This window comes from Epinephelus lanceolatus, chromosome 21 (assembly GCF_041903045.1).
Source record: "Epinephelus lanceolatus isolate andai-2023 chromosome 21, ASM4190304v1, whole genome shotgun sequence".
Taxonomy (NCBI): domain Eukaryota; kingdom Metazoa; phylum Chordata; class Actinopteri; order Perciformes; family Serranidae; genus Epinephelus; species Epinephelus lanceolatus.
Window position 1 is genome coordinate 28,752,583 of NC_135754.1, and position 22,839 is coordinate 28,775,421.

General features: G+C 40.5%; 1 protein-coding gene across 1 annotated transcript; it reads left to right on the top strand.

The window, feature by feature from the left end:
• Positions 1–1,277: 1,277 nt before the first annotated feature.
• LOC117247284 (alpha-N-acetylgalactosaminide alpha-2,6-sialyltransferase 1-like) lies at positions 1,278–17,326 on the top strand. Its single transcript, XM_078163190.1, has 9 exons — positions 1,278–1,435; positions 6,331–6,541; positions 7,741–7,903; positions 9,051–9,213; positions 12,563–12,701; positions 12,802–12,905; positions 13,354–13,437; positions 14,764–14,863; positions 15,611–17,326. The coding sequence occupies exons 1-9, from the start codon at positions 1,335–1,337 to the stop codon at positions 15,812–15,814; spliced, it is 1,269 nt and encodes a 422-aa protein (XP_078019316.1). The 5' UTR covers positions 1,278–1,334; the 3' UTR covers positions 15,815–17,326.
• Positions 17,327–22,839: the final 5,513 nt, after the last annotated feature.

Genomic DNA, 22,839 nt, shown 5'->3' on the forward strand with positions numbered 1-22,839 from the left:
TAAACAAACAATCAACAATGAGTTTGAAGAAAGCAGCAGATTTGTCTGTTGTAGGATGGTTTCATGTTGTCTCGTTTAGACGTGTTTTCACTTTGATGGAATGCAGTTGGTGTTGATCTGTTGGTTTCTGGTCTGAGACAGCATGTCCTGTGGTTACGATAATAATCTTGTATGGCACTGGATAATCTGAAGAAGTCCCTATTTATAAAGCTACTTTATCCACAGCCAACCACAGTCAACAATTACAGTAAACACAATCAGCTCCAATATATCTGATGACATTTTCATGACATGGATTTAAAGAATAATCTGACATGTGATGGTCTGATGGTTGATCCACCACTTTGGTACAGACTGAAATGTCTCAACAACTATTACTCATAAATCAGATGTTCATGGTTCCCAGATGATGAAACCTGATGACTTTGATCAGCAGTTTAACATTTGTGGTTTTGATTGAAATGTCTCAACAAGTATTGAATGGATTGCCATGAACTTTAACACAAACATTATTGTCTTTAGCACGAAATGCTACTGATGTCTGCAGGGGATATGATATATTTAGCCTACACCTAAGACACTAAACTTAACACTGGAGATGTAAAGTCTTCCATTTAATGATTAAAAAAACATATACATTTCTAAAACTAGGATTTGATTGCTGTTGCTGTATCTGGATTGATACCTTTCAGTGCATTCACCATCACCAAATGAAAACCCAAAGTCATTAACTCAGTTGGATCCTGCACTTCAAGATGAGCAACAGTTTGACTGAGCAAAGTAGAGTTTCAAAAACAGCATAAAACAGTCAATTATTTCATCAAATTTAATTTTAAATGTATTTGAAAATGCGGAACTAAATAACTGGATTTACAAACTGAATTAAGAATAAAGACTTTAATCAGACATTTTAAAGGGAAACTTCCTTTCTCCTTTGTTTTAGGCCCCCAGAAAGGCCGCTCAGCTCAGCCATAGATTTAATTAATACACCAAGATAGTGCCTATTCAATCCAGTGGAGTTGCATGAAACACATTTTGGGCCATATTGTGAAAAATTTTGACGCAAAATTCTGAAAGGATGAAATGACAAAGAGATACTGTAAAATCTCTTGTGCAAAACTTCCCCTCTGTTGTTTAATAAACCAGATATTGTACCAAAGTGAAGCTGTGTGACGGGTTGTGTGACAGTAGTTCTGGTTTTGTAACGTATCTCTGTCAGTAAACTATGCCGTGGCCCTGCCCAGTAACGTCTTGTGACAAGATGTAGATGCTGCAGGTGCCTTTTCCACTTCGGTGAAAAAACCAGGAGGGAAAACAAACACTCAGTCTCAGGGATGGCACTCCTCAAGTCAAGACATTTTTTTTTGCTGCTGGTGATCTCAGTTTTAATTTTACTTTGTCTTTTATCATGGGGAGATTACGCAAGAAGTATCAGGTAAGTTGTACTTAGTCTACAACAGTAATTCTAATAAATGCTTGGACGCTGTGTAAAAATCATCAATAAAAACAGAATGCAATGATTTTCAAAACTTTTTGACATACAGTCAGTTGAGCACAGTACAAAGACAAGATGTTTAATATTCAAACTGATAAACTTTATTGTTTTTTTGTGTGCATATACACTCTGAATTCTGAATTTGATGTCTGCAACACATTAAAAAAGTTTGGACAGGGGCATGTTTGCCACTGTGTGGCATCACTTTTCCCTTTAACAACACTCAGTAAGTGTTTGGGACCTGAGGACAGTAATTGTTATAGTTTTAAGAGAGAAATTATTTTCCATTCTTGCTTGAAATACAACTTCAGTGTCTCAGCGGTGCAGGGTCTCAGTTGCCAGATTTTGTGCTTCATAATGCGCCACACATTTTTAATGTGAGACCGGTCTGGACTGCAGGTAGGCCAGTCTAGTACTGGCGCTCTTTTACTAAAAAGCTACACTGTTGAAACGTGCAGAATGTGGATTGGCTTTGTCGTACTGGAATAAGCAGGGATGTCCCTTAAAAATGACGTCATCTGGATGGCAGCATATGTTGCTCCAAAACCTGTATGTACCTTTCAGCATTCATGGTGCCTTCATAGATTTCAGAGTAACACTCCCCCATTACCATCACAGATGCTGACTTTGAACTTTGAGCTGGTAACAATCTGGATGGTGCTTTTCTTCTTTAACCCTGAGGACACAACGTCCATGATGGACTCGTCAGTCCACAGCACGTTACCACTCTGTGTAAGCTCCAGAGAAGTCGATGGTGTTTCTGTATGTTGTTGATATATGGCTTTCACTTTGCATGGTAGAGTTGTAACTTGCATTTGTAGATGCAGCAAAGTGTTTACTGACAGTGGTTTTCTGAAGGGTTCCTGAGCCCATGTAGTAATATCCCTGATATGGTCATGTTGGTTTTAATGCAGTGCCTTTCCCCTTGCATGCAGAGATTTCTCTAGATTCCCTAAGTCTTCTGATGATGGATCATAGATGGTAAAATCCCTAAATTCCTTGCAAAATGCCTTGAGACACAACACATTCTCACTCTGACCTCGTCACATATTGACGTTTGCTCATGGAATTTCCACGTCCACATACAACGTCCAAGGTACCCTGGGTGCGTTGGTTATTGATGTTCTGGGACACCGTGTCAAGTTCTGCCTGTTACATGCATTGTCTTCTTTCAAGATACACTTCTGTTTTCACAGGAAATTTAACTTTACATACAGTCTCTTTCAAAATAAACACACTAGGTCAGTACAACACCGTGAACTGATGTTTTTTTTTTCCTTCAACAACAAAAGCATGTGGTTGGGTTTGGGCAACAAAAACATGCGGTTGCTTTTAGGCAACAAAACACGTGGTTGGGTTTCGGCAACAAAAACACGTGGTTGCTTTTAGGCAACAAAACACGTGGTTGGGTTTGGGCAACAAAAAGACATGGTTAGGTTTGGGCAACAAAAACACGTGGTTGGGTTTAGGCAACAAAAACACATGGTTAGGTTTAGGCAACAAAAACATGGTTAGGTTTAGGCAACAAAAAGACATGGTTAGGTTTGGGCAACAAAAACACGTGGTTGGGTTCAGGGGTCCATTTCTCAAAGCAGGTTTAGTGAAAACTCAGAGTCTGTTAACCCTGAAATGAGGGAAACTCTGAGTTTTCCGTTTCAAAAAGGGAGGTAACTCAAACCAGAGAAAGAGGGGTAACTCTAGCCTGTTTCAGAGAGAGAGGTAACTTAAGCTCTTGGTCAGTTACCGTAGTAACAGACTCAATGAACCTAACCTGGTCGGGACCAGGTTTTTCTCAATGAACCTTGAGTTTCTCTCTGTCTCCGCCCTCTTTCAGAGCCACACACTCCATTTGATTTCCTCATTCATTCAGTCAGCAGGCGAGTTTTGGCGTAGCCTAGTTCTGCCGTCTGTCATTTAAAAAAATCATTAAAAAAAAATCAGAGTCAGTATATTAGAAGTCCATTAGGCACAGTAGGTGGCGACTTTTTTCACTAACATGGCATGTCCTTTTGATAACGATCCCGTGGATGAAGGTGCAGCATTACTGCGCAGAGAATTAAATATTCATCGGGAGATGGTTATCAGACCGCGCATAGATGTTTTAGCATTTCCACACAATTATCTTTTTGAGCGGTACCGTTTCACGTCACAGTCCATCATCTACATACACAACCTTATCCGTCCTTACATTTGCAACATTACCAATCGTAGTCATGCTCTCACATCCCAGCAGATATTGTGTGTTGCGCTGCGTTTCTTTGCAAATGGAAGTTTTTTGTACAATGCCGGAAATGCTGAGCACTTGAGTAAGGCAACATGCAGGGCGGTCAGAAAAGTGTGCTCGTTTTGCAGGCATCTGCCTTCTTTCTGTTGGCTGAGTAGAAGTCTGTGTTAGTTTAAATAGGCTTAATTATTTAACAGAACATGATATAGATGAGAAGACATTTATGTGTGTGTGAAAACAGCATTATGTTGGGGACAAAATAACTGCACAGTCAAACAGCCATTTAATATTTACTTTGCAATGTAAAACACGATCAAAATGAGGTACCCCCATGAGATTATGCCGAGGTCTTACCTGTTTGAACAATGTTTTTATATTTCATCCTAAACTGCTGCCAAGTGCGCTTCTCCCCCGCGGGATTGCACCTAAATGAAATAAATTAATAGGCTACCATTCAAGCAGTTTTCCCCTGTAATATTATTGTGATTGCAAAGGACTACATTTAAACTTATGCATTCTCCCACGCCGTCGCCCTCTCTTTTGCAGCTGCAGCGGTGTTGCACTTCTTTTTGAAAACGTGTTCAAACTCGCAGTATGAGTGCATTAAGATTTCTAATTCTAGTGGGGTGAAAAACGCAGCCCTCCCCGTCCCTGTTGCCATGGTGACTCGTCAAATCGGGGCTCCATTGATGCTGGCTTTTTATAGTTGTGGTGCACGCGCTCAACTCCAGGTGAAACTACTCCGAGTTGATTAAACTGATTCAAATCAGCTGTTCTGGAACCGGAAACTCAGAGTTTCCTATCTCAGAGTAGATCAACTCAGAGTTCAGGATTAGACTCAGAGTTTGTTGAACCTGCTTTGTGAAACGGACCCCAGGCAACAAAAACACATGGTTAGGTTTAGGCAACAAAAATATGTGGTTAGGTTTGGGCAACAAAAACGTGGTTGGGTTTGGGCAACAAAAACACATGGTTAGGTTTAGGCAACAAAAATATGTGGTTGGGTTTAGGCAGCAAAAACGTGGTTAGGTTTGGGCAACAAAAACACATGGTTGGGTTTGGGCAACAAAAACACGTGGTTACGTTTATGCAACAAAAACATGTGGTTGCTTTTAGGCAACAAAAACAAGTGGTTGCTTTTAGGCAACAAAACACGTGGTTGGGTTTGGGCAACAAAAACACGTGGTTGGGTTTGGACAACAAAAACACGTGGTTGCTTTTAGGCAACAAAACACGTGGTTGCTTTTAGGCAACAAAAACACGTGGTTGGGTTTGGGCAACAAAAACAAGTGGTTGCTTTTAGGCAACAAAACACGTGGTTGGGTTTGGGCAACAAAAACACGTGGTTAGGTTTGGGCAACAAAAACACGTGGTTGCTTTTAGGCAACAAAACACGTGGTTGGGTTTGGGCAACAAAAACACGTGGTTGCTTTTAGGCAACAAAACACGTGGTAGGGTTTGGGCAACAAAAACACGTGGTTGGGTTTAGGCAACAGAAACAAGTGGTTAGGTTTAGGTAACAAAAAGACAGGGTTAGGTTTGGGCAACAAAAACACGTGGTTGGGTTCAGGCAACAAAAACACATGGTTAGGTTTGGGCAACAAAAACACGTGGTTAGGTTTAGGCAACAAAAATATGTGGTTGGGTTTAGGCAACAAAAACGTAGTCAGGTTTGGGCAACAAAAACATGTGGTTGGGTTTGGGCAACAAAATCACGTGGTTACGTTTATGCAACAAAAACACGTTGTTAGGTTTGGGCAACAAAAACATGTGGTTGGGTTTGGGCAACAAAAAGACGTGGTTGGGTTTAGGCAACAAAAACAAGTGGTTGCTTTTAGGCAACAAAACACGTGGTTGGGTTTGGACAACAAAAACACGTGGTTGCTTTTAGGCAACAAAACACGTGGTTGCTTTTAGGCAACAAAAACACGTGGTTGGGTTTAGGCAACAAAAACAAGTGGTTGCTTTTAGGCAACAAAACATGTGGTTAGGTTTATGCAACAAAAACGTGGTTAGGTTTGTTGGACCCATCCACCCCTCCTCCCACCCGCCATATTCGGACGGCTTTTTTCATTGGTGTCTGACGCCCCAAGTCACTGCCCAAGCACCAGATTTTGACGACTTCGGTGGAAGACCAGGGTCTCAGAAACATTGTTCTTAAACTGTCGGCCCATTTGCCTACGCAGTTTTTCACAAAGTGGTTAACCATGCTTTTTTGAACATGTTGCAGGAATCAAATTCAGAATGAGTGTATATTTACAAGAAACAATAAAGTTTATCAGTTTGAACACTGAATATTTTGTCTTTGTACTGATTTCAATTGAAAGTAGGTTAAGAAGGTTTTGCATATCATTGCATTGTGTTTTTAATGACATTTTACCGCATTTTACACAGCGTCCCAATGTTTTTGGAATTGGGGTTGTAGAAAGACTTGAGAGGAAAGAAAGGAACTTTTCTAATATTTTCTAGTTGCTAATCCTGTGAAACTGTCTTCAGGAAATGTGGTTCAGAATATTTCCAGAAATAGCTTTTGCATTTAAGTCGCATAAAAACATATCTTCTATTCTATTGTTGCATCTCTCTCTTTGTGTTTGTCAAATTTCCACATCAGCTTGAGGACTTTCTTCGACGTAGAGGGACAAGGAAATGATGAAAGGTATGACCTCCAGGATGAAATGGGAGACCTGACTCCACCACCTGTTGTGTTTACACATGCTGTGGCTGAGACTCCCATGCCCATCCTCTACAGAAGTTCCTTCAAGAAGGCTCCTCGGTGGGATTTCGATGATGTTTATAACCAGGATGCTCCACCCAGACCCTGGGTAAGTATGCTATGAGAAGACAAGACAGTATAATGATTATAAATGCATTACCTTTGTGGGAGTGGGTAATCTGCACAGCCACATGTTCAGCTGTGTGTCTCTGGTTTGACCTGCATGGATTTTCAGTTTGATTTTTCCTTTAAAGCTATTACTGCTGTTAATCAGACTTTTTTTTTGTTGGAGCTTCCTGTTTGGCTTCATGTCTGCTGTTTCTTCAGCTGTGAGCAGAGGCTTCATTAAATCACCATGAACACAGTGCAAATTAAAGTGTCTATGTTATTTTTAACTTTATGGGCTCTAGTTTCGCAGACCGGGTGAGGCGAGGGCGCAGCGCACCTGCGCTTCGCCAACTGGGTGTGGCCAGGTAGATTTTGCAAGTTTGGCACACCATGCACGCTGGCGCAGCTACTCCTCTTTCCCACCTCCGTCCCTCCTACCTGTGCAAGTTGGAAAGAGGGAGGAGAGAAGGCGTGGAGTGGGTTTTACACACATCACACCGATCAAATGAGCCCCTCTCCTCGCCCTTAAATGTGCCGCGCATAGGTGTAATGAGAGTTTACTCAATTCGCCATGGCAGAAGAGAGCAGCAGCGTCAGACAGCCAAACTTCTCCCAGGAGGAAACTGATGTTTTGGTCCGGGAGGTCCAAGCTCGCAGTGTCCGTATATACGGAACTGCGAGCTTGGACCTCCACGGGCTGATGATGCAAAGGTAGCCTGGGAGGAGGTCACCACAACTGTAAATCAATGATGCGTTTCTCTTGTGCGCGCGCGCTCTCTCTTTCTCTCTCGCAGTCTCACTCTGTTTCTTTTCTTTTGGCTTTTCTAAGATGACAGATGCTGAATATATACTCCCTGTCTGATGCTGTGGCTGTTTGTGGTTGGCTGAGAGGGATGTGAATTTATTAGTTTGCAGCTGTGTTAATCAAATCATTGGGTTTCCATTACGCGTGCCAAATGGTGCCAAACGGAGCCAATCCCCTTTGATCTGACATCAGATCAAAGGGAACATCAGTGAACCTGCTGCGCCGCCACACCCATCTCAGCACACCTCGGTCTGCCAAACTACCAAACTCAGCGCGCCTCGGTTGCGCTGCTTGAAACTAGCTCTGCGCGGGGTTCGCCACCCTGCGCCACCCTGCGCTGCACCGGGAAACTAGAGCTCTCTGTCTTAATTCAATCTATTATCCTACATTTTCAGACATGTGCTGAGTCTCTGCGAAACTCTGAGGACGAGAGCTTCAAAAAGGCTTTCCTTCCCAACATACGTATGTTTCTGCACAAGGACAACATCAACGTGAGCGAGTGGAACCGGCTTTCACATTTTAACAATCCCTTTGGTTTTATGCAGTTTCCCTATGATGGTAGGTGTTTCTGTGTGTCTGTGTTAGACAGGTACCAAGTATGTAAAACCTGTTTTTTATAATTACTGTGGTCAGTGTGGTTAGGAAATTGGCATGGTCTTACGATGCAAAGTTATTTCTTTTCAAGCTATTGGGGGTTGCCAAGAGCATTTTCCTTCCTGGACGAGTTCCAGGACAATGACAGGTCGAGACCATATCCACCTGTATTTCTGTTCTACATATACTGTTTGATTGTAATCTGATGTGTCACTAACTGATTTTCTAACTGATTGCATTGATGAATGGTCTGTGTGAACTGATGTAGCAGCAAACTATTTGCTTTGCAAAGCTGAAGTGGGGTAATGCCATCCTGAGCAGAGAATAAAGTCACAACATCTGTGTATCTGAGTTTCCTCGTTGTTGTTGTAAACCTGTCCAGCTATGTGAGCATGAGTGCATGTGTGTATCCCACTGGCCAGCTTATGGCTGCTACTTTGCACTTTGGTGGTTACCACTGATATTGGGACGGTGGTGGTGCTGAAGTGTCGCGCCCACCCTCTGGTTCTCCTCTGGTTAACACTGTTAGCTCTGTCAGTTTTGTTGCCAACATTAGCATGTATTTGGAGTCCTGTTTGGAGCTGCCTGATGAAATTCAGTCTGATATTGACTCTCTTTTAGCTCTGGTTTTGGTTTCCACCAGCTCCTGAGAAAAATACCTTTAGCTGATAAATGCTCCACTATGTTCACCAGCTAGGTGCTAACTGCCATTTGCTGCTGAGCAGGAAGTGTACAGTAGATTTTTTTTATAGTTTTCTTACCAAAACAGTTGCCTGCTGCGGCCGAATACACCATGAAAGTGAACCCAAACAGTAGAGCTGCGGTCGGGCAGCTGAACAATAAACGGAAACTCTAAAACTCTGTAAAGTCGAGGGGAGCTGCAGACTGAGGTGATAATTCTCTGGAGGTTTGTCACTTTGATCGACCACTTTCACATTTCCAATTTAATCCACTGTTGCTATGAAAATATTAATTCTAGCTGCTTCAATAATCACACAATAGCAACCATCTATGCCATTAGCAATATGCTAGTGAGTTCTGCTTGCGAACTTGTTGTGAACTGTTCTGCATTTTGAAACACAATATGGATGTATGTTTTTTGTTTCTGCAGAGGTGATGAGTGCTGTGAAGTTGATCCCAAAGCCAAAAGAGCCACTGCTCCTTCCAAAGCCAGGCAGCGGCGAGTGTGTGCGCTGTGCTGTGGTGGGCACTGGGGGGATCCTCAACGGCTCCAAGATGGGGAAAGAGATCGATGCTCATGACTACGTTTTCCGGTAAGAAAGACACCTGGTGGGGCCCAATCTTACGGGCAATAAGGTTTCAAAACAACTTGACAAGTAATTCATGGAGAAGATTATAAATCTGTGTGTCAGTTAAAATGTCTTTACTTAACACCTGTCAGAGGTGGCGGATATAAGGAGCGCTAGCATTGCCTATAATTCCTAAGGTAATATTTAGTTATTGCAGGGACCTTTTAAGGACATGATCTGTGGGTATATCAACTATACATTAGGGTGTACATCAAAACCGTCCTGGATATACAACCTGCCAACAGTCGGTCACAAGGCCTCACATCTTCTTCTACTGTTTGCTTAAATATTTATCAGTTATTTTAAATTAGTCAGTTTACTCTATTATCCTGTGAGTGCACTGGAATGACACATTTTGCTATAGAGTCCATTTAAAAACTTGATTTCAGCTGACTAAAAAAAGAATACTCAAGCCGCCAAGAGTATCAAGCATGAATGTCGAGGTGTTCAGATAATAAGATCATGGGTGGCAGCAATGAGTTTGTTCAGCATGGGTCAACAAGGAAGCAACTCCAAGATGTTTAACTTATTTTTCTGCTGTGACAGTAGGTAAAAAAAATGTTTGCTTTCCTGCCCTGCTGTTCTCAGAAGAAAAACTTAACACTGATAAAAATTCTATAATGATTTAATGCCAATATACAAAATGATCTACCCACACAAGTCAACACTCTGTACTCTAGAGCCTTATTTGGCAGTAGTTGTGGTTTCTTGCTGAAAACTTTCTTCCAGTCTGCACAAGGATTTTCCTTTTTATTTGTATCAACCTCCACTTTGACAAATCCTCCAAGCTTTTTTGAATTAAACTTATAAGAACAGTTAGTTGTTGGATATTGGATATTATTTGTGCCCAGTTAAGTGGAGCTAAAGAATTTATACATTTTACATCTAAACACTTTCTTGCCGGGAGTTTGTTAAGAAAATTGATGCCACTCTCATGTCTGTATGCTTAATATATAAAGCTAACGCCAGCAGCTAGTTAGCTTAGCTTAGCATGAAACCTGGAAATAGAGTAAACAGCTAGTCTGGCTTTGTCCAAAGCTAACAGAGTCCACCCACCAGCACCAATTTCAGGATGGCACAGCGAAGACAAAAATGCTGTCTCAAATCACATACTTCCGTTAGTACACTTCCAGTATAGGTAGTATACTATGTGCACTATGTACTTAATGGTGTAGTGCACGGATTTCGACAGGGTAGTGCTGTCTCAAACCAAACATGGCCGTTGTGCACTTACCCAACTGCAAAGAAGCTAGTTAGCAAACTAGCATTAGCATTCATGTTATCATTCACGATACCAAATCATTACAGACTGTTAAATTAATCCAATAAACATACTGCTGGCTTATACCCAACAACAATATAGTGGTGCTTAGTGCAAAAAACACATATAGTCTATAACTTACATTTGTACAATGCAGCGACGTTCACGGTCGCACAGTCCTCAGCCGCCATTTCCAGTTTGAAAAGTGGTCCCTCCCCTTCCGCTACGTAGCCAAGATGGCGACCATTGAGGGCGGGAAGTGTCCATAGTTCCACACTCAACTTCTTGACTGTTTTGAGTGCACCATCCGGGTACTCATAGTGCACTGCATTTTTCCATACTTCTCAGTGTGAACACACTTATGCACTCAAAATATTAAGTGTAAGTACAGTAGTACGCGATTTGAGATACAGCAAAACAGTCCAATAGAATGGCAAGACGGTAAAATGAAACATGCATGATGATATGTTGCAAGGGGGATGCCATATTATTTACAAAGAATAGAATAATATAAATTAGATGAAATAATTTCATATTGAGGCGGCACGGTGGTGCACAGGTTAGCATTGTCACCTCACAGCAAGAGGGTTCCTGGTTCGAACCCAGGGTGAGGGAACCCTTCTGTGCAGAGTTTGCATGTTCTCCCCGTGTCAGCGTGGGTTTTCTCCAGGTACTCCGGCTTCCTCCCACAGTCCAAAGACATGCAGGTTAACTGGTGACTCTAAATTGTCCGTAGGTGTGAATGTGAGTGTGAATGGTTGTCTGTCTCTATGTGTCAGCCCTGTGATAGTCTGGTGACCTGTCCAGGGTGTACCCTGCCTCTTGCCCAGTGTCAGCTGGGATAGGCTCCAGCCCCCCCACGACCCCTAACAGGATAAGCAGTCACAGAAATGACTGACTGAATGAATGTTAAAATGGCATTACATTTGGTGACTTGTTTCAGAATCAAAATCAAAGATCAGTCTTGACCTGGGACCCAACTTGGTACTTGAGTGCAAATACTTAAGACTTTCTTGAGACTTACAATGCAATGCCTTGTCTGACCTCTGCTTAATCCTCTCTAACTGTGGTATCTGGCACTGCATACTGTCATAAAATGAGAGGTAAACGTCATGTTTAACACAAACACAGATACAACCTCTCATGATACAGGTATGTGTTTTGGCATTTGATGTTGTTTAACTCGCACAGTGATTATTCTGTTGCCTGCTCACCTCTTTCAGCCTCATCATAGCTCAATATTCAAATGTAGGTTATCTGCATAGGTAGTCTGTGCCCAGCCTGTCCATTCCATTTAAAGGTAGGGTCTGGAGGATTTTCCAGTTGCTGTTTGTAAACACACATTCAAATTTGGCCCCTCATATCAGGCTCAACTCTCCCGGGTGTACGGAGCCCGAAGGTACAGAAGAAGGCTTCACAGAAGATTCAGACAAGGCTTGCGCTGGTGCACGCTCGGACACGCTCGGCCACAGCACCTGCGCTCTCTCATTGGCTGGGGAAATCTCCGCCCAGAAGCGGTCCGACCTCACAAAAACATCAAAATACAGTTAAAGGGCAGGAGCTCTGCAAACAGAGTCACCACCACACGAGTAGAAGCCCATAGGTGATGATTAAGCAGGATTTCATTTGTTATATGTCTATATTTTGTTTTGTTTGAAAATCCTCCAGATCCTACCTTTAAATTACAAAAAAAAAAAATCATCACGAGTCCTTCTGCTCAGTCCTCCCAAAAAATGTGACCTTTCTCATCTGGCAGGCAGTGAGCTAAAACAAGTAGGTAACAGTCTCTTCCTGTAGGCCTTCTGTTTTGTTTAACAGCCCTTGATACCACAGTGATTGTACATTTACATCTTTGTATTACACAGATTTATATGTCATTTTGAATTTACCTATTTGCCTTGTGCATGCAAGTAAACTGAGAGCTACTGACAACCGCAATCAAGTTTGTTTATAAAATAATTCAGATTCTTTGTGAGTTTCATATATAAATTAGTTTCCGCTAATGAAAATCTATATAGCTCATTCTCACATTTGGATCTGTGTGCGCCGCAGGGTGAACGGCGCAGTCACCGAAGGTTATGAGGAGGACGTAGGAAACAGAACTTCTGTGTATGTTCACACAGCACACTCCATCAGATCTTCGCCAATAATATTCAGGAAGTTTGGATACAAAGCCGCCCCTCATGATGAGGTATTAAAGCTCGAATGTAATGTGTAATATTGTAATAGTGTAATTTGTAATTTATACCCCACACATACACACTCACCTGTCATCCTCTTCCTTTTGGCAGGGTATAAAATACGTGATGATACCTGAGGCGATGAGGGATTACAATTGGCTCGGCGGTCTTCTGAGAGAAGAAATTATTACTAATGGCTCATATAAAAAAAAGAGGTGAGTTTCAACTCTCTACATATTATTAGTAGAAGGTAACATGAACACACAAACACTAAAACACATACACAGTATATCCAGTGCTGGAACATATCAGATTGGGCCTAGAAATGTGTCATCAGGTCACCATGTTTATGGAGACAGTTTGACTTTAATCAAATCTGACTCATGAGTTACTAAAATAATGAAAAAGGGCATCAGTTGGTACATTTTGTGGAGGTTACAAGTCATATTAAACATTCACTATATGCTCCTTTGTGGCTGAGACAGAAAGTCACAAAACTTCAGGCAGTTTAATCCTATTAGAAGGGAAACTCTTATAATGTATGATTTTGGTTGAAGCTCCAGCCGAATGTATTATCTGCACCGTACAGACAGGAGATAAAAAAAGCCAGCTTTGCACCATTCTTTCAGAATCGCCATTGACTGTCTTATTTTAACCCCACAGGCCAAGAATGTACTACTCTGGGCAGTACAACGAGTCCCGCTTCTATGTTCTGCACCAGGATTTCCTCAGATACGTCAAAAACAGGTCCTCTCACAATCCTACCTAGCTCTTTCACTCTTTATGATTCATGATAACGATGATAATAACCAGTGGTGGAAGGTAAATACATACATTTAGTCATGTGCTGCACTTAAGCACAATTTTGAAGTAAGTGTTTCCACACTGTTTTATTGATACTTTTACTTAGTTACAAGATCTGAGTACCTCTGAAATAGCTTTATGTATGTCACATTTTCATGTGGAGGTGCAGCCCAAAGTGCTTCACAAAACCGCATTAAAGATAATAAAGTGCTGCAGGAATGAGGTCGTGGCTTGATGGAAATACTAGATTCCACAAGCCGCTGCAAAATGTTCTTGTCTCATTGTTTTATGATGTGGCAACGCTGTGGTTAAGGTTTGGATAGGGTTAGCAACAAAACACACTTGGCTAGGGAAAGATGATGGTTTGGGTTAAAATGAAACATGAAATTTCTTGTGAGTTTTCCCAAATCTGGGATTACCATTCTGACAAAACCCAGGATTGAGTCCCTAAAACATGGGAATTAGCAGTTTTTCCACTTCTGATTCCCTCGTCTCGAGTTAAAGTAAACAAGTTTTTTTGAATGGTTCTTGGTTAGATGCCTGATATAAGGTCTTTAGTTAACACAGCTTACGACATTTTCACAATTTGTTCTACGACAAAAAATGTGACAATGAATACCCCACTTGTGAATTTTGAAGATTTAACGTGTCTTAAAAAAGGAAAGGTTGCTAATTAGTGTCTCCTATGAAACTCCAGAGGTTGCCGGGGGACGGGGACATTAAATGTCATCATACTGAACATGAACACTTAGTGGTAGTGATGCTGAAATCATGCAACAGTAGTGTAGTTCATTTGTAGCCTAAAGTTAGTTTTTTACTTCTGGTAATTGCAATCATGCTTCAAAAATCATGAGTGGTGTTAAATTGTGGAGATTATCCCGCTGAACAAAAGTATCATCAACTTTTGTTTGGCAAAGAGCTTATTTTCTGTAATAATCCAAAACCAAATGAAAAAATCCAGTTGGCATTTTGTTGAGGGAACCAGAGCGACTCTGACTTCCAGGTTAAGAATGTCAAGAAAACAAAAATAACAAAGAACAATAAATAAAGCATTTGCTAACATTACAAATAATTATGATAAAAGCAACAGATAATAATAGAAAATAAACATAATCAAGAGTCGACAGGGAATCTCAAACTAAAAGCACTTCCTTAAATAAAGGTGTTTTAACTTAATGGTCACTTTGGAAGTTGTTGTTTGTCTCATCTTATATGTGAAAGACTTACTGTTGATATATAAGTTCATATGACACTGTTTATTACCCACAGGTTCTTAAAGTCTCGTCATCTGAATAGTTCATACTGGGCAATAGTCAGACCAACCAATGGGGCATTCGCTGTCTTCCTGGCTCTGCAAACCTGTGACACTGTGAGTTAATATTACTTAAACTTCTCCACATGTCTTCTATGTTGTAGTTCATGCCTCCATAAACATGATGCATTCAGTATCAGTGTGGTCTCAGACATGAAATCTACAGCGTATTACGTGGCGGTGGGCACAAAATGTGTTGAAATTACATGCTGGCAACACAAAAACAAATCCAATGTAAAGTCAGTGAAGATCTTTTGTCTTGGTGGACACATAAATTGGTATGAAGAGTGAAAAAGTCCCTGATGATGGGCAGATGGTGTGATGGATTGGTCACACAAACATGGACTTTCAACCAGGAGATCACTGTTTGTGTCCCATGTGAAAGCAAAAGTAGACGTAGTGACGTCATCTACTTTACCTAACTACACAAAGAGCTTTATACAGGTACTTTACCTAGTGACACAAAGTAGGTAAGTTTACCTCAATTACGTCTTTTGATCAAAAACGCAATCTTTCCTACCCTTAACCTAACTGTGATTGTTTTCTACCGTTAACCACAGGGTTTTTGAAACTGTGATTGTTGACTTAGCATTGGCATAGTTCTCATGTTGCTAAAATTAAATTTTAAAACATTTCGTGTCCACCACGTGATATTTTGTAAGATGAGACCGATGTTCTCGTCTAATTCACAGCATAAAATTGAACAAGCACATTTCTATAAGATGCCAGACTTTTCTTTCAACAAATCGTGTCTTGGTGTGAGTTATTCTCAGTCGTCCCTGTTCTCTGTTTTGTCGTTTTCAGGTGAGTGCATATGGATTCATGACTGAGGACTACAAGAAATACAATAACTACTACTTTCAGAAAAATATTAAAACTCGTGTTGTTTTCTACTCCAATCATGACTATATCCTGGAGATGAAGACGTGGAAAAAACTACACGACAGCAAAATACTGAGGCTCTATCAAGGACCGGACTCAGAAAAAGAGACAGAAAAGCCAAAGTAACACTGATACTGATACACTGAGGATGGCATCAAGAATCTAGGTCAGTTTACCCAAACCATGTGAGACAGTATGTGACTGACGATTCTACACCTTAGGAAGACTTTCCTATATATTCTAATATTCATTTGACTCTCATTGATATAAATGTGGTGGACAAAATACATCTAACACCTCTCTGTAGACAAAGTGTAACAGCACTGGAAACTGAACCGTGATGTTAATAATATTAGTAGTTGTTCGTAATTAGTTTTAATATTAAGTAGAAACAGAAAACTTTACAACTGTTATCACTTAAAATTGATTGACTAGAGCTGGAAAACAGTATAACAGTTAAATGTATATATGCTAACAGTGGTTCGGCGGTCAGTGTATTATTAAAATATCCAATATTATTATCTATGAAATTAAGGAGCTGGACAATTAGGTTTCATTTGGCCATGGTATGTTGCACTGTAATAAAATATGGTGCAGGCCATCTGATAAAATAAGAAAAAAAAAGATATGTGTATCTATATGTTCAGAACTGAGGGGGTCTTGGGGTCCCGCAGGCAAATGGGAACCTTGAGGAGGCCGTAAGGTAATCATCCATCCATCCATCCATTTTCTTACGCTTATCTGGGGCTGGGTCGAGGGGGCAGCAGGTCAAGCAAAGCACCCCAGAAGTCCCTCTCCCCAGCAACACTTTCCAGCTCCTCCTGGGGGACCCCAAGGAGTTCCCAGGCCAGATGAGATGCAGTATATAATCCCTCCAGTGTGTTCTGGGTCTGCCCCGGGGCCTCCTACCAGTGGGATATGCCTGGAACACCTCCAGCGGAAGGCACCTAGGAGGCATCCTGATTAGATGCCTGAACCACCTCAACTGACCCCTTTTGACGTGAAGGAGCAGCGGCTCTACAGTGGTGTTAGATGTACCTATCCAGAGCGACAGCAACATCAGGAAGAAGGAACACAAGACAACACAAAAAAAATACCAAGAGCTGAAAGAGGAGCAAGAAAAGATTTGGGGAGTGAAGGCAACAATGGTGCCGTTGTTAATCGGAGAAGATTGGCTCCAGCTGATTCCATGTATAACATCTGAGGTCTGAGACTATTGTTTTTTTTTCTGCAACTTGTTGGTGGAGGCATTCAAGGGTGGTGGTATTTCTAGTTTTGGGTTAGGGTTAGGGTTCAACAGCATTTGATCACTGGTCACAGATCGTCTTTGAATCAATTTAACTTTTATCGATCTCCTGCCTCCAGGCACCATCACTGATATCATCATACACAAACAGAAAGAAGCAAAAATATGTCCTTCGTAGGATGGTTTCATGTTGTCTTGTTTTGACATGTTTTTCATTTTGATGGAATGCAGTTGGTGGTGATCTGTTGGTTTCTGGTTTGTTTCAAGCTCACGTGGTTATCACAATAACCTTGTATGACACTGAGTTATCTGACGAAGACCCTGTAAACAACACTTGTACTGCGTTTAATGTTTGTGGAATAAATTTGTCAGTCCTGCCTTTTAATTCAAAAGTGAAATTGGTTTTAGATAGTGTGAATACCATAAACTCAGACATGCATGGTTCCCAGATGATGAAACCTCATGACTTTGATCAGCAGTTTAACATTTGTGGTTTTGATTGAAATGTCTCAACAAGTATTGAACAGATTGCCATGAACTTTAACACAAACATTATTTCCCCCTCAGGATCAACTGAAATAAATTTAGCTATCGCTTAACCTGTGTTCAGGTAAATAGAATGCTTTGTCAAACTCATCAAACATAGTGTACCATAAATATTCAATAATAATCCATAAACAAATTGAAATGAACTGACAATGTGAAGACAAAAATAACTGAGTCCCTTCTCTGTTGGTCCACTTTTTGGTAAACTTTAAGAGGACTATGTTTGGTTCATTTAAAAAGGACTAAATGTGAACACACCCTAACTGAGCGCAGTAGATTTCCCTGAAAGTTATTGAATCAAACAGCACCACCTGCTGACCTATTAGAGTTACAACTGCAATGTAAGAGAACAGTAAAACACCTGTTCTTTTTTCCTTATCTTATTCACTTATTTTTGACATCAATGGCAATAAATGGATACATCTCTAAACCTAGTGTGCTGGCTTTGAGTGACTTTGAGAGACCAATTAACAGCAGGAGAATTTCATTTTATATACATTTGTTGTTAATGTAGGTGTGTTTGTGGTTTAAGCTGTAAAATAGAGAACAAAATTATAAATATGCAAATCAAATATCTTAACAGAAATTGTGTTTGATAACTTGTAAGTTTGTAGGATTTTAGGGGAATTCAGTGGCATTACCAGGAGCCAAATTATCTGCGGAGGTCTCTTCCACTCCAAAACAAACATTTATAAAACAATGTGTGGATCCACCCTAAAAATGTACGTGTGGACAAATTTGACAGTTTCTTCCTAATTTCCTGTCTACAAAATGTTTGTAAGCATGAGTCAAATATTATATCGCAACTTTTCCTTGGGAAGTGGCTTGTGCCTCTTTCCGGCCTTGTTTTGTGCATATGCAGCATTTATAAATGAGCCAATATTTCCTCCTAAATCCAACACACTGGACCTTTAAATTCATTTTACAGAAGGCACTTAAACACTTAGCTTTAGCTTAGCACAAAGATCAAAAAACAGGCAACAGCTAGCCTGGCTCTGTCCAAAAACAAACAAACAAAACAAAACCAAAACCAACCAACAAGACCTGTTGTCCGTGTTCGTGGACACTTTCTTGTGCCATCTAGTGGCAGTAAGAGCACAATACTCTAATCACTGTAAAAACAAGATGGCAGCCATCTCTGCCAAGTCAGTCTGCAGCTGATCCCGACACAAACGTGGACAAGGCTCAAAACCTGATCACATTTTATGGTTGAAACTTGTTTATTTATGATTAATAACCTTTGTAACTTGATATAACCCAGAATTTTTTTTTTTTTTTTTTTTTTTTTACCAATTTTAGCAACGGTAACAAACTAAGATCCTGTTAATAAGAAAGTACTCGTTTAAAGCAATGGTGGCTGCTGGTCTTTCAAACAGGGGAAGCTCACTTTAAGTTTACATCATAAAATTTGTCATATTGTAGCGAGGCAGTAACTTATAAAAGGAACATTTAATTGAAGCCGTTTTTCAACCACACTCATGCCATAGAGCCACAGCAAAACACACCTCAAAGATTTTCAGATGGGTTGTATAAACGGTGAAAATGAGCTGTATCGCTTATAGAAATAAGGAACTCCGGGCGGCACTCTGTCAGAAGACTCCACTCCTCTCCCGTCTACCGCTCCATTAGGTCCCAGGGAAGCTGAGCCTGGAAGTGACGATTTTGTTGCATTCATCCAATGACCGTCTCGCTTTGCTGTATGAAAAAACCTGCTCAGCGCTGTCTCATAGGAATGCTTGAAGGCTCTGCGTCCACCGTGCTGACACGAGAATGTACGATAGGGAGGTCGCGTTTGAAAACTGGTGATAAACAGCTGATGTTTGAACATCATAGTCATGATGTTAAATGCAACCTAGCGCACGTTTAATGCAATGTAAATTCTTATGTTAATGTAAATTCAATAGTGCATATTTGACCATTTCTTCTATGAAATTTTAGGGGAAGTTCCGCCTCCCTTGTTGTCTCAGAGCAGTGACAGAGTTTGAAGACATGGGGAATTTTATACTCATCAGGTTCTACTGATCTCAAATTAAAAATGCGAACCAACAAAGGCTCGGGTTTCAGGAGGTTGTATACAGTTATCAAAATAGTCTAAATATGCTTTGAACATCATTCGTGCCAAGTATGTGATATAACGGGGGCCCGGAAAGGTCATAATTCCTATTCATTCACAGAATCTAAGGGGTAACAGAAGACGGCGTAACACATGTGAACAAATATCCGGGTCACTGCTGAGACCACTGAGCGCTGTAAAAATCCATGAATAAAAAAATATCTTGGTGCAAATTTGAAACCTCTCAGTTATTTTTTTGTTTTAATTTAAACAATTTACTCAGTGTTGAGAGGTTTCGTTTTAGCAGTTTGAATGTAGGCTAACGGATAAGAGGGGGGCAGACGTGAGTCAAGATAACTGCTGCCAACATGGCGGATTGTTAGAAGTTTTGTCGCCGAACGCAAGAAAGCAAGATTCAAAGTAGAGATACATGATGCTTTAGCCACTGATATGCAAGTCTTAGACCGGTTCCATGACTTAAACGTTACTTTTTTCATCTGGCTTTTGAGTGACCTGCTCTGGAAAATGGATTTTAAGACTATGTGAAGTAACGCTACATAACGTCTACCGGCTAAGTCTCTGTGGTTAATTTAAGCAATAATACACTCGGGGGTGTGCTTTAACGTTTTTTGTGGCGCTACACATCACATTACCAACAAAATAAAAATACAATCAAAACATATTCATGTTGAGGTACTTTTTGCGACTGTTGTCTCCATTTCCATGGAAATACATAGGGTCTGACTAATAACTGGAACATAATCAGTCACGTCAGTAGACTCCTGTCTGTGATGAACGCTAGTTGACTAGTCCAGCAAGTAGGTGGAACCTTAGTAACGACCTAGCAACGGACCCGTTTTCTAGTCCGCTAGCCAACATTAGCTTAATACTTTACAGAGATCGTCGGGTTTCCCAAACTAAATAAATACCCTATACATAAACACAAAACTACTTTGCTAACGCAGTCTTCTTGCGACTAAAATACCCGCTGAAAAAAAATAATTTTTCCATCAACAGATTTAGCTCCTGCATCTATAAATTTAACATGTAACGTTATTTTTAAGCTAGCAGCGCCGTGTCACCGGCACAGCTGATGGAGGACGCCAGACATTTCCTCTCACCCAAGTCAGAAATTTAAAATTAATTTGAGGGGGAAAAATACATGTAATCATTTCCAAAATCCACAACATGTTTTTATCTAATGAAATATTGTGCTTCACTCCATATGTGATGTCATTCAGCCTTTTTAAATGCAACTTAATCACCGCTGTCACACTGCGGCTGTCTGCACCCCAGGGAGGCACACACCTGAATCACTTTGCCTTTATAAGTATGTTGCAGACTTTCTGCAAATGCAGTGGCTTAGTTAAAGTTCTGAAATAGTTTTATTTAATTTAATTATTCTATACAGTTGCAATAAAGAGGCTATCGTGAGCATTTGTCAGATCATTTATTTATTAGATATAATAATAACCCATTTTTAGGTGGCTGCAGCTTTTCAGGTCAATTGAAATAAAGCAGAAAAAAGTTTCAGATATGTTAGTGTAAAAAATATTGACTTCCAGTGTGCTTATATTTACATTTTAGACTATATATTATTTTCAGGGTTGTGAAGAGTTTTCTATAGTTTTGAGAAAACTTGAGTTTTAAATGCACAAAAAATAAACAGTAACTTAACTGTAATTTATGTTCATTGTTCAACCTCCATTTTACATGAATTCCCATTAAATCAGCATCATATCACTTTGCTGCTGCAGAGCAGACCTGACCCCTCAACTACACAGCTAAATAAATAGTGACTATAAGGTGAATATTTTCAGAGGAAAAAAAAAACAAGACAACAGCTTTAATTAAAGATCAGTCCGATACAGTCAGGGCTTCACATCTGTACAGATGTTATTTTAACAATCCTCACATCCCACTGAACACAAGTCTCTGTGATGTTTAATACTTCAATAATTAAAATAGTCCAAAAGGATGATTTAAGGTGTGCCCTTAAATTTTCTGCTTGTGCTCCTAAAGTTTTCAGTTCAGGGCTACAGACATTACACGAGTGATAATTGATTGTCCATACTTTTGATATGTGTGGTCGGGTTGTATAGTCTGACTGCAAAGCTACTGGTCTGGTATTGTGGATGAGCAGTGTGTTATTTTTGGTGGTAAAATAGAATTAGACTCTATGTGCCTCTTATTTGGTCTCTCAGATTGTCATATTACAAATATCAAACATAAGAGTCTCTTAAATCTCTTGACTTTTGCTGCCAGGAAAAATATTTTGCTCTTTTGGAGCAAGGATGCTATATGTGCTTCTCTCCCCAGTAGAGGCTTTTTATAAAGTCTGGGACCCTTACCTTAAGTACATTGGACCTACACTGTCATCTTCCATATTGCGGGGATTTTCTTTAATCGTCTTAAGCTTGTTTTATACTTGTGCAGCAGACCCTACACTGTAGCCTTGTGTGGTGGTGTGTCTGTGTCACTCTGCAGTTACACCTCCAAAACACTAGTTGGCGGTGGAGGTTTCTGTCTTTCTTCAAACACAAGAAAAAATCACAGCATTCACAGACAGTACGTGTTTCTCAATACTCACGTTCAGCAGTTCGGACTTTTGAACTTGGCAAGTTCACGCGAGAGTCCGGACTTCCCAATAACGGGAGGAAGGGAGTACAATCATTTCTGCTTTTGGAACAGCAGCAAACTTAATGATGTCACCACCTCCGCTCGCCTTGGCTGTTGTGCTGTGTTGTATCCATGCATTTAGAATAAAACAATATAAACACAGTCCTGCGGCTTTTCATTGTCATTGTAAAAAATTAATACGTATATGTTTTTAACGTTTCGACATATATATAACTGACATACAAAAACATATAAATAGCCAAAATATATTTCATAAAATGTCTTATAAAACCTTTTCCCCCCAGCTGGCTTTTGATCATGTGTAATCAAACTCAGGTGCGGGGGGAAAAGTTTGTGGAGAGTTGGTGGTTATTGTGATCATGAGCATTGGCGAGTTGGAAATCAAAAATCAATAATTGACATGGATCGGAGAAGGCATCGTGGTGCAGTTATTGCAGCAGGACTGCTGTACCTGCAGGCTGAGGAGGAGGCTGCCCAGCTGAGGAGGCAGATCCCAGAAAGACAGTGGAGAATGAGGCGGAGGATCAGGATGAGACGTGCTATGCTTGTAAGTCTCTATTGTTTGATGTTTGTCCAGTTGTGGACAAAGTACCCAGAACAAGTAGTAATATCACAACAAAGAACAAAAACTCAGTCACAAGTAAAAGTGCTGCAAATCTGACTTGA

What these genes read in the sequence shown, in the direction of transcription:
- LOC117247284 (XM_078163190.1), top strand. Translation starts at nt 1,335, where the DNA reads ATGGCACTCCTCAAGTCAAGACATTTTTTTTTGCTGCTGGTGATCTCA. An exon ending in GATTACGCAAGAAGTATCAG is followed by an intron (nt 1,436 to 6,330) that starts GTAAGTTGTACT and finishes TTTCCACATCAG; the next exon opens with CTTGAGGACTTTCTTCGACG. An exon ending in GCTCATGACTACGTTTTCCG is followed by an intron (nt 9,214 to 12,562) that starts GTAAGAAAGACA and finishes TGTGCGCCGCAG; the next exon opens with GGTGAACGGCGCAGTCACCG.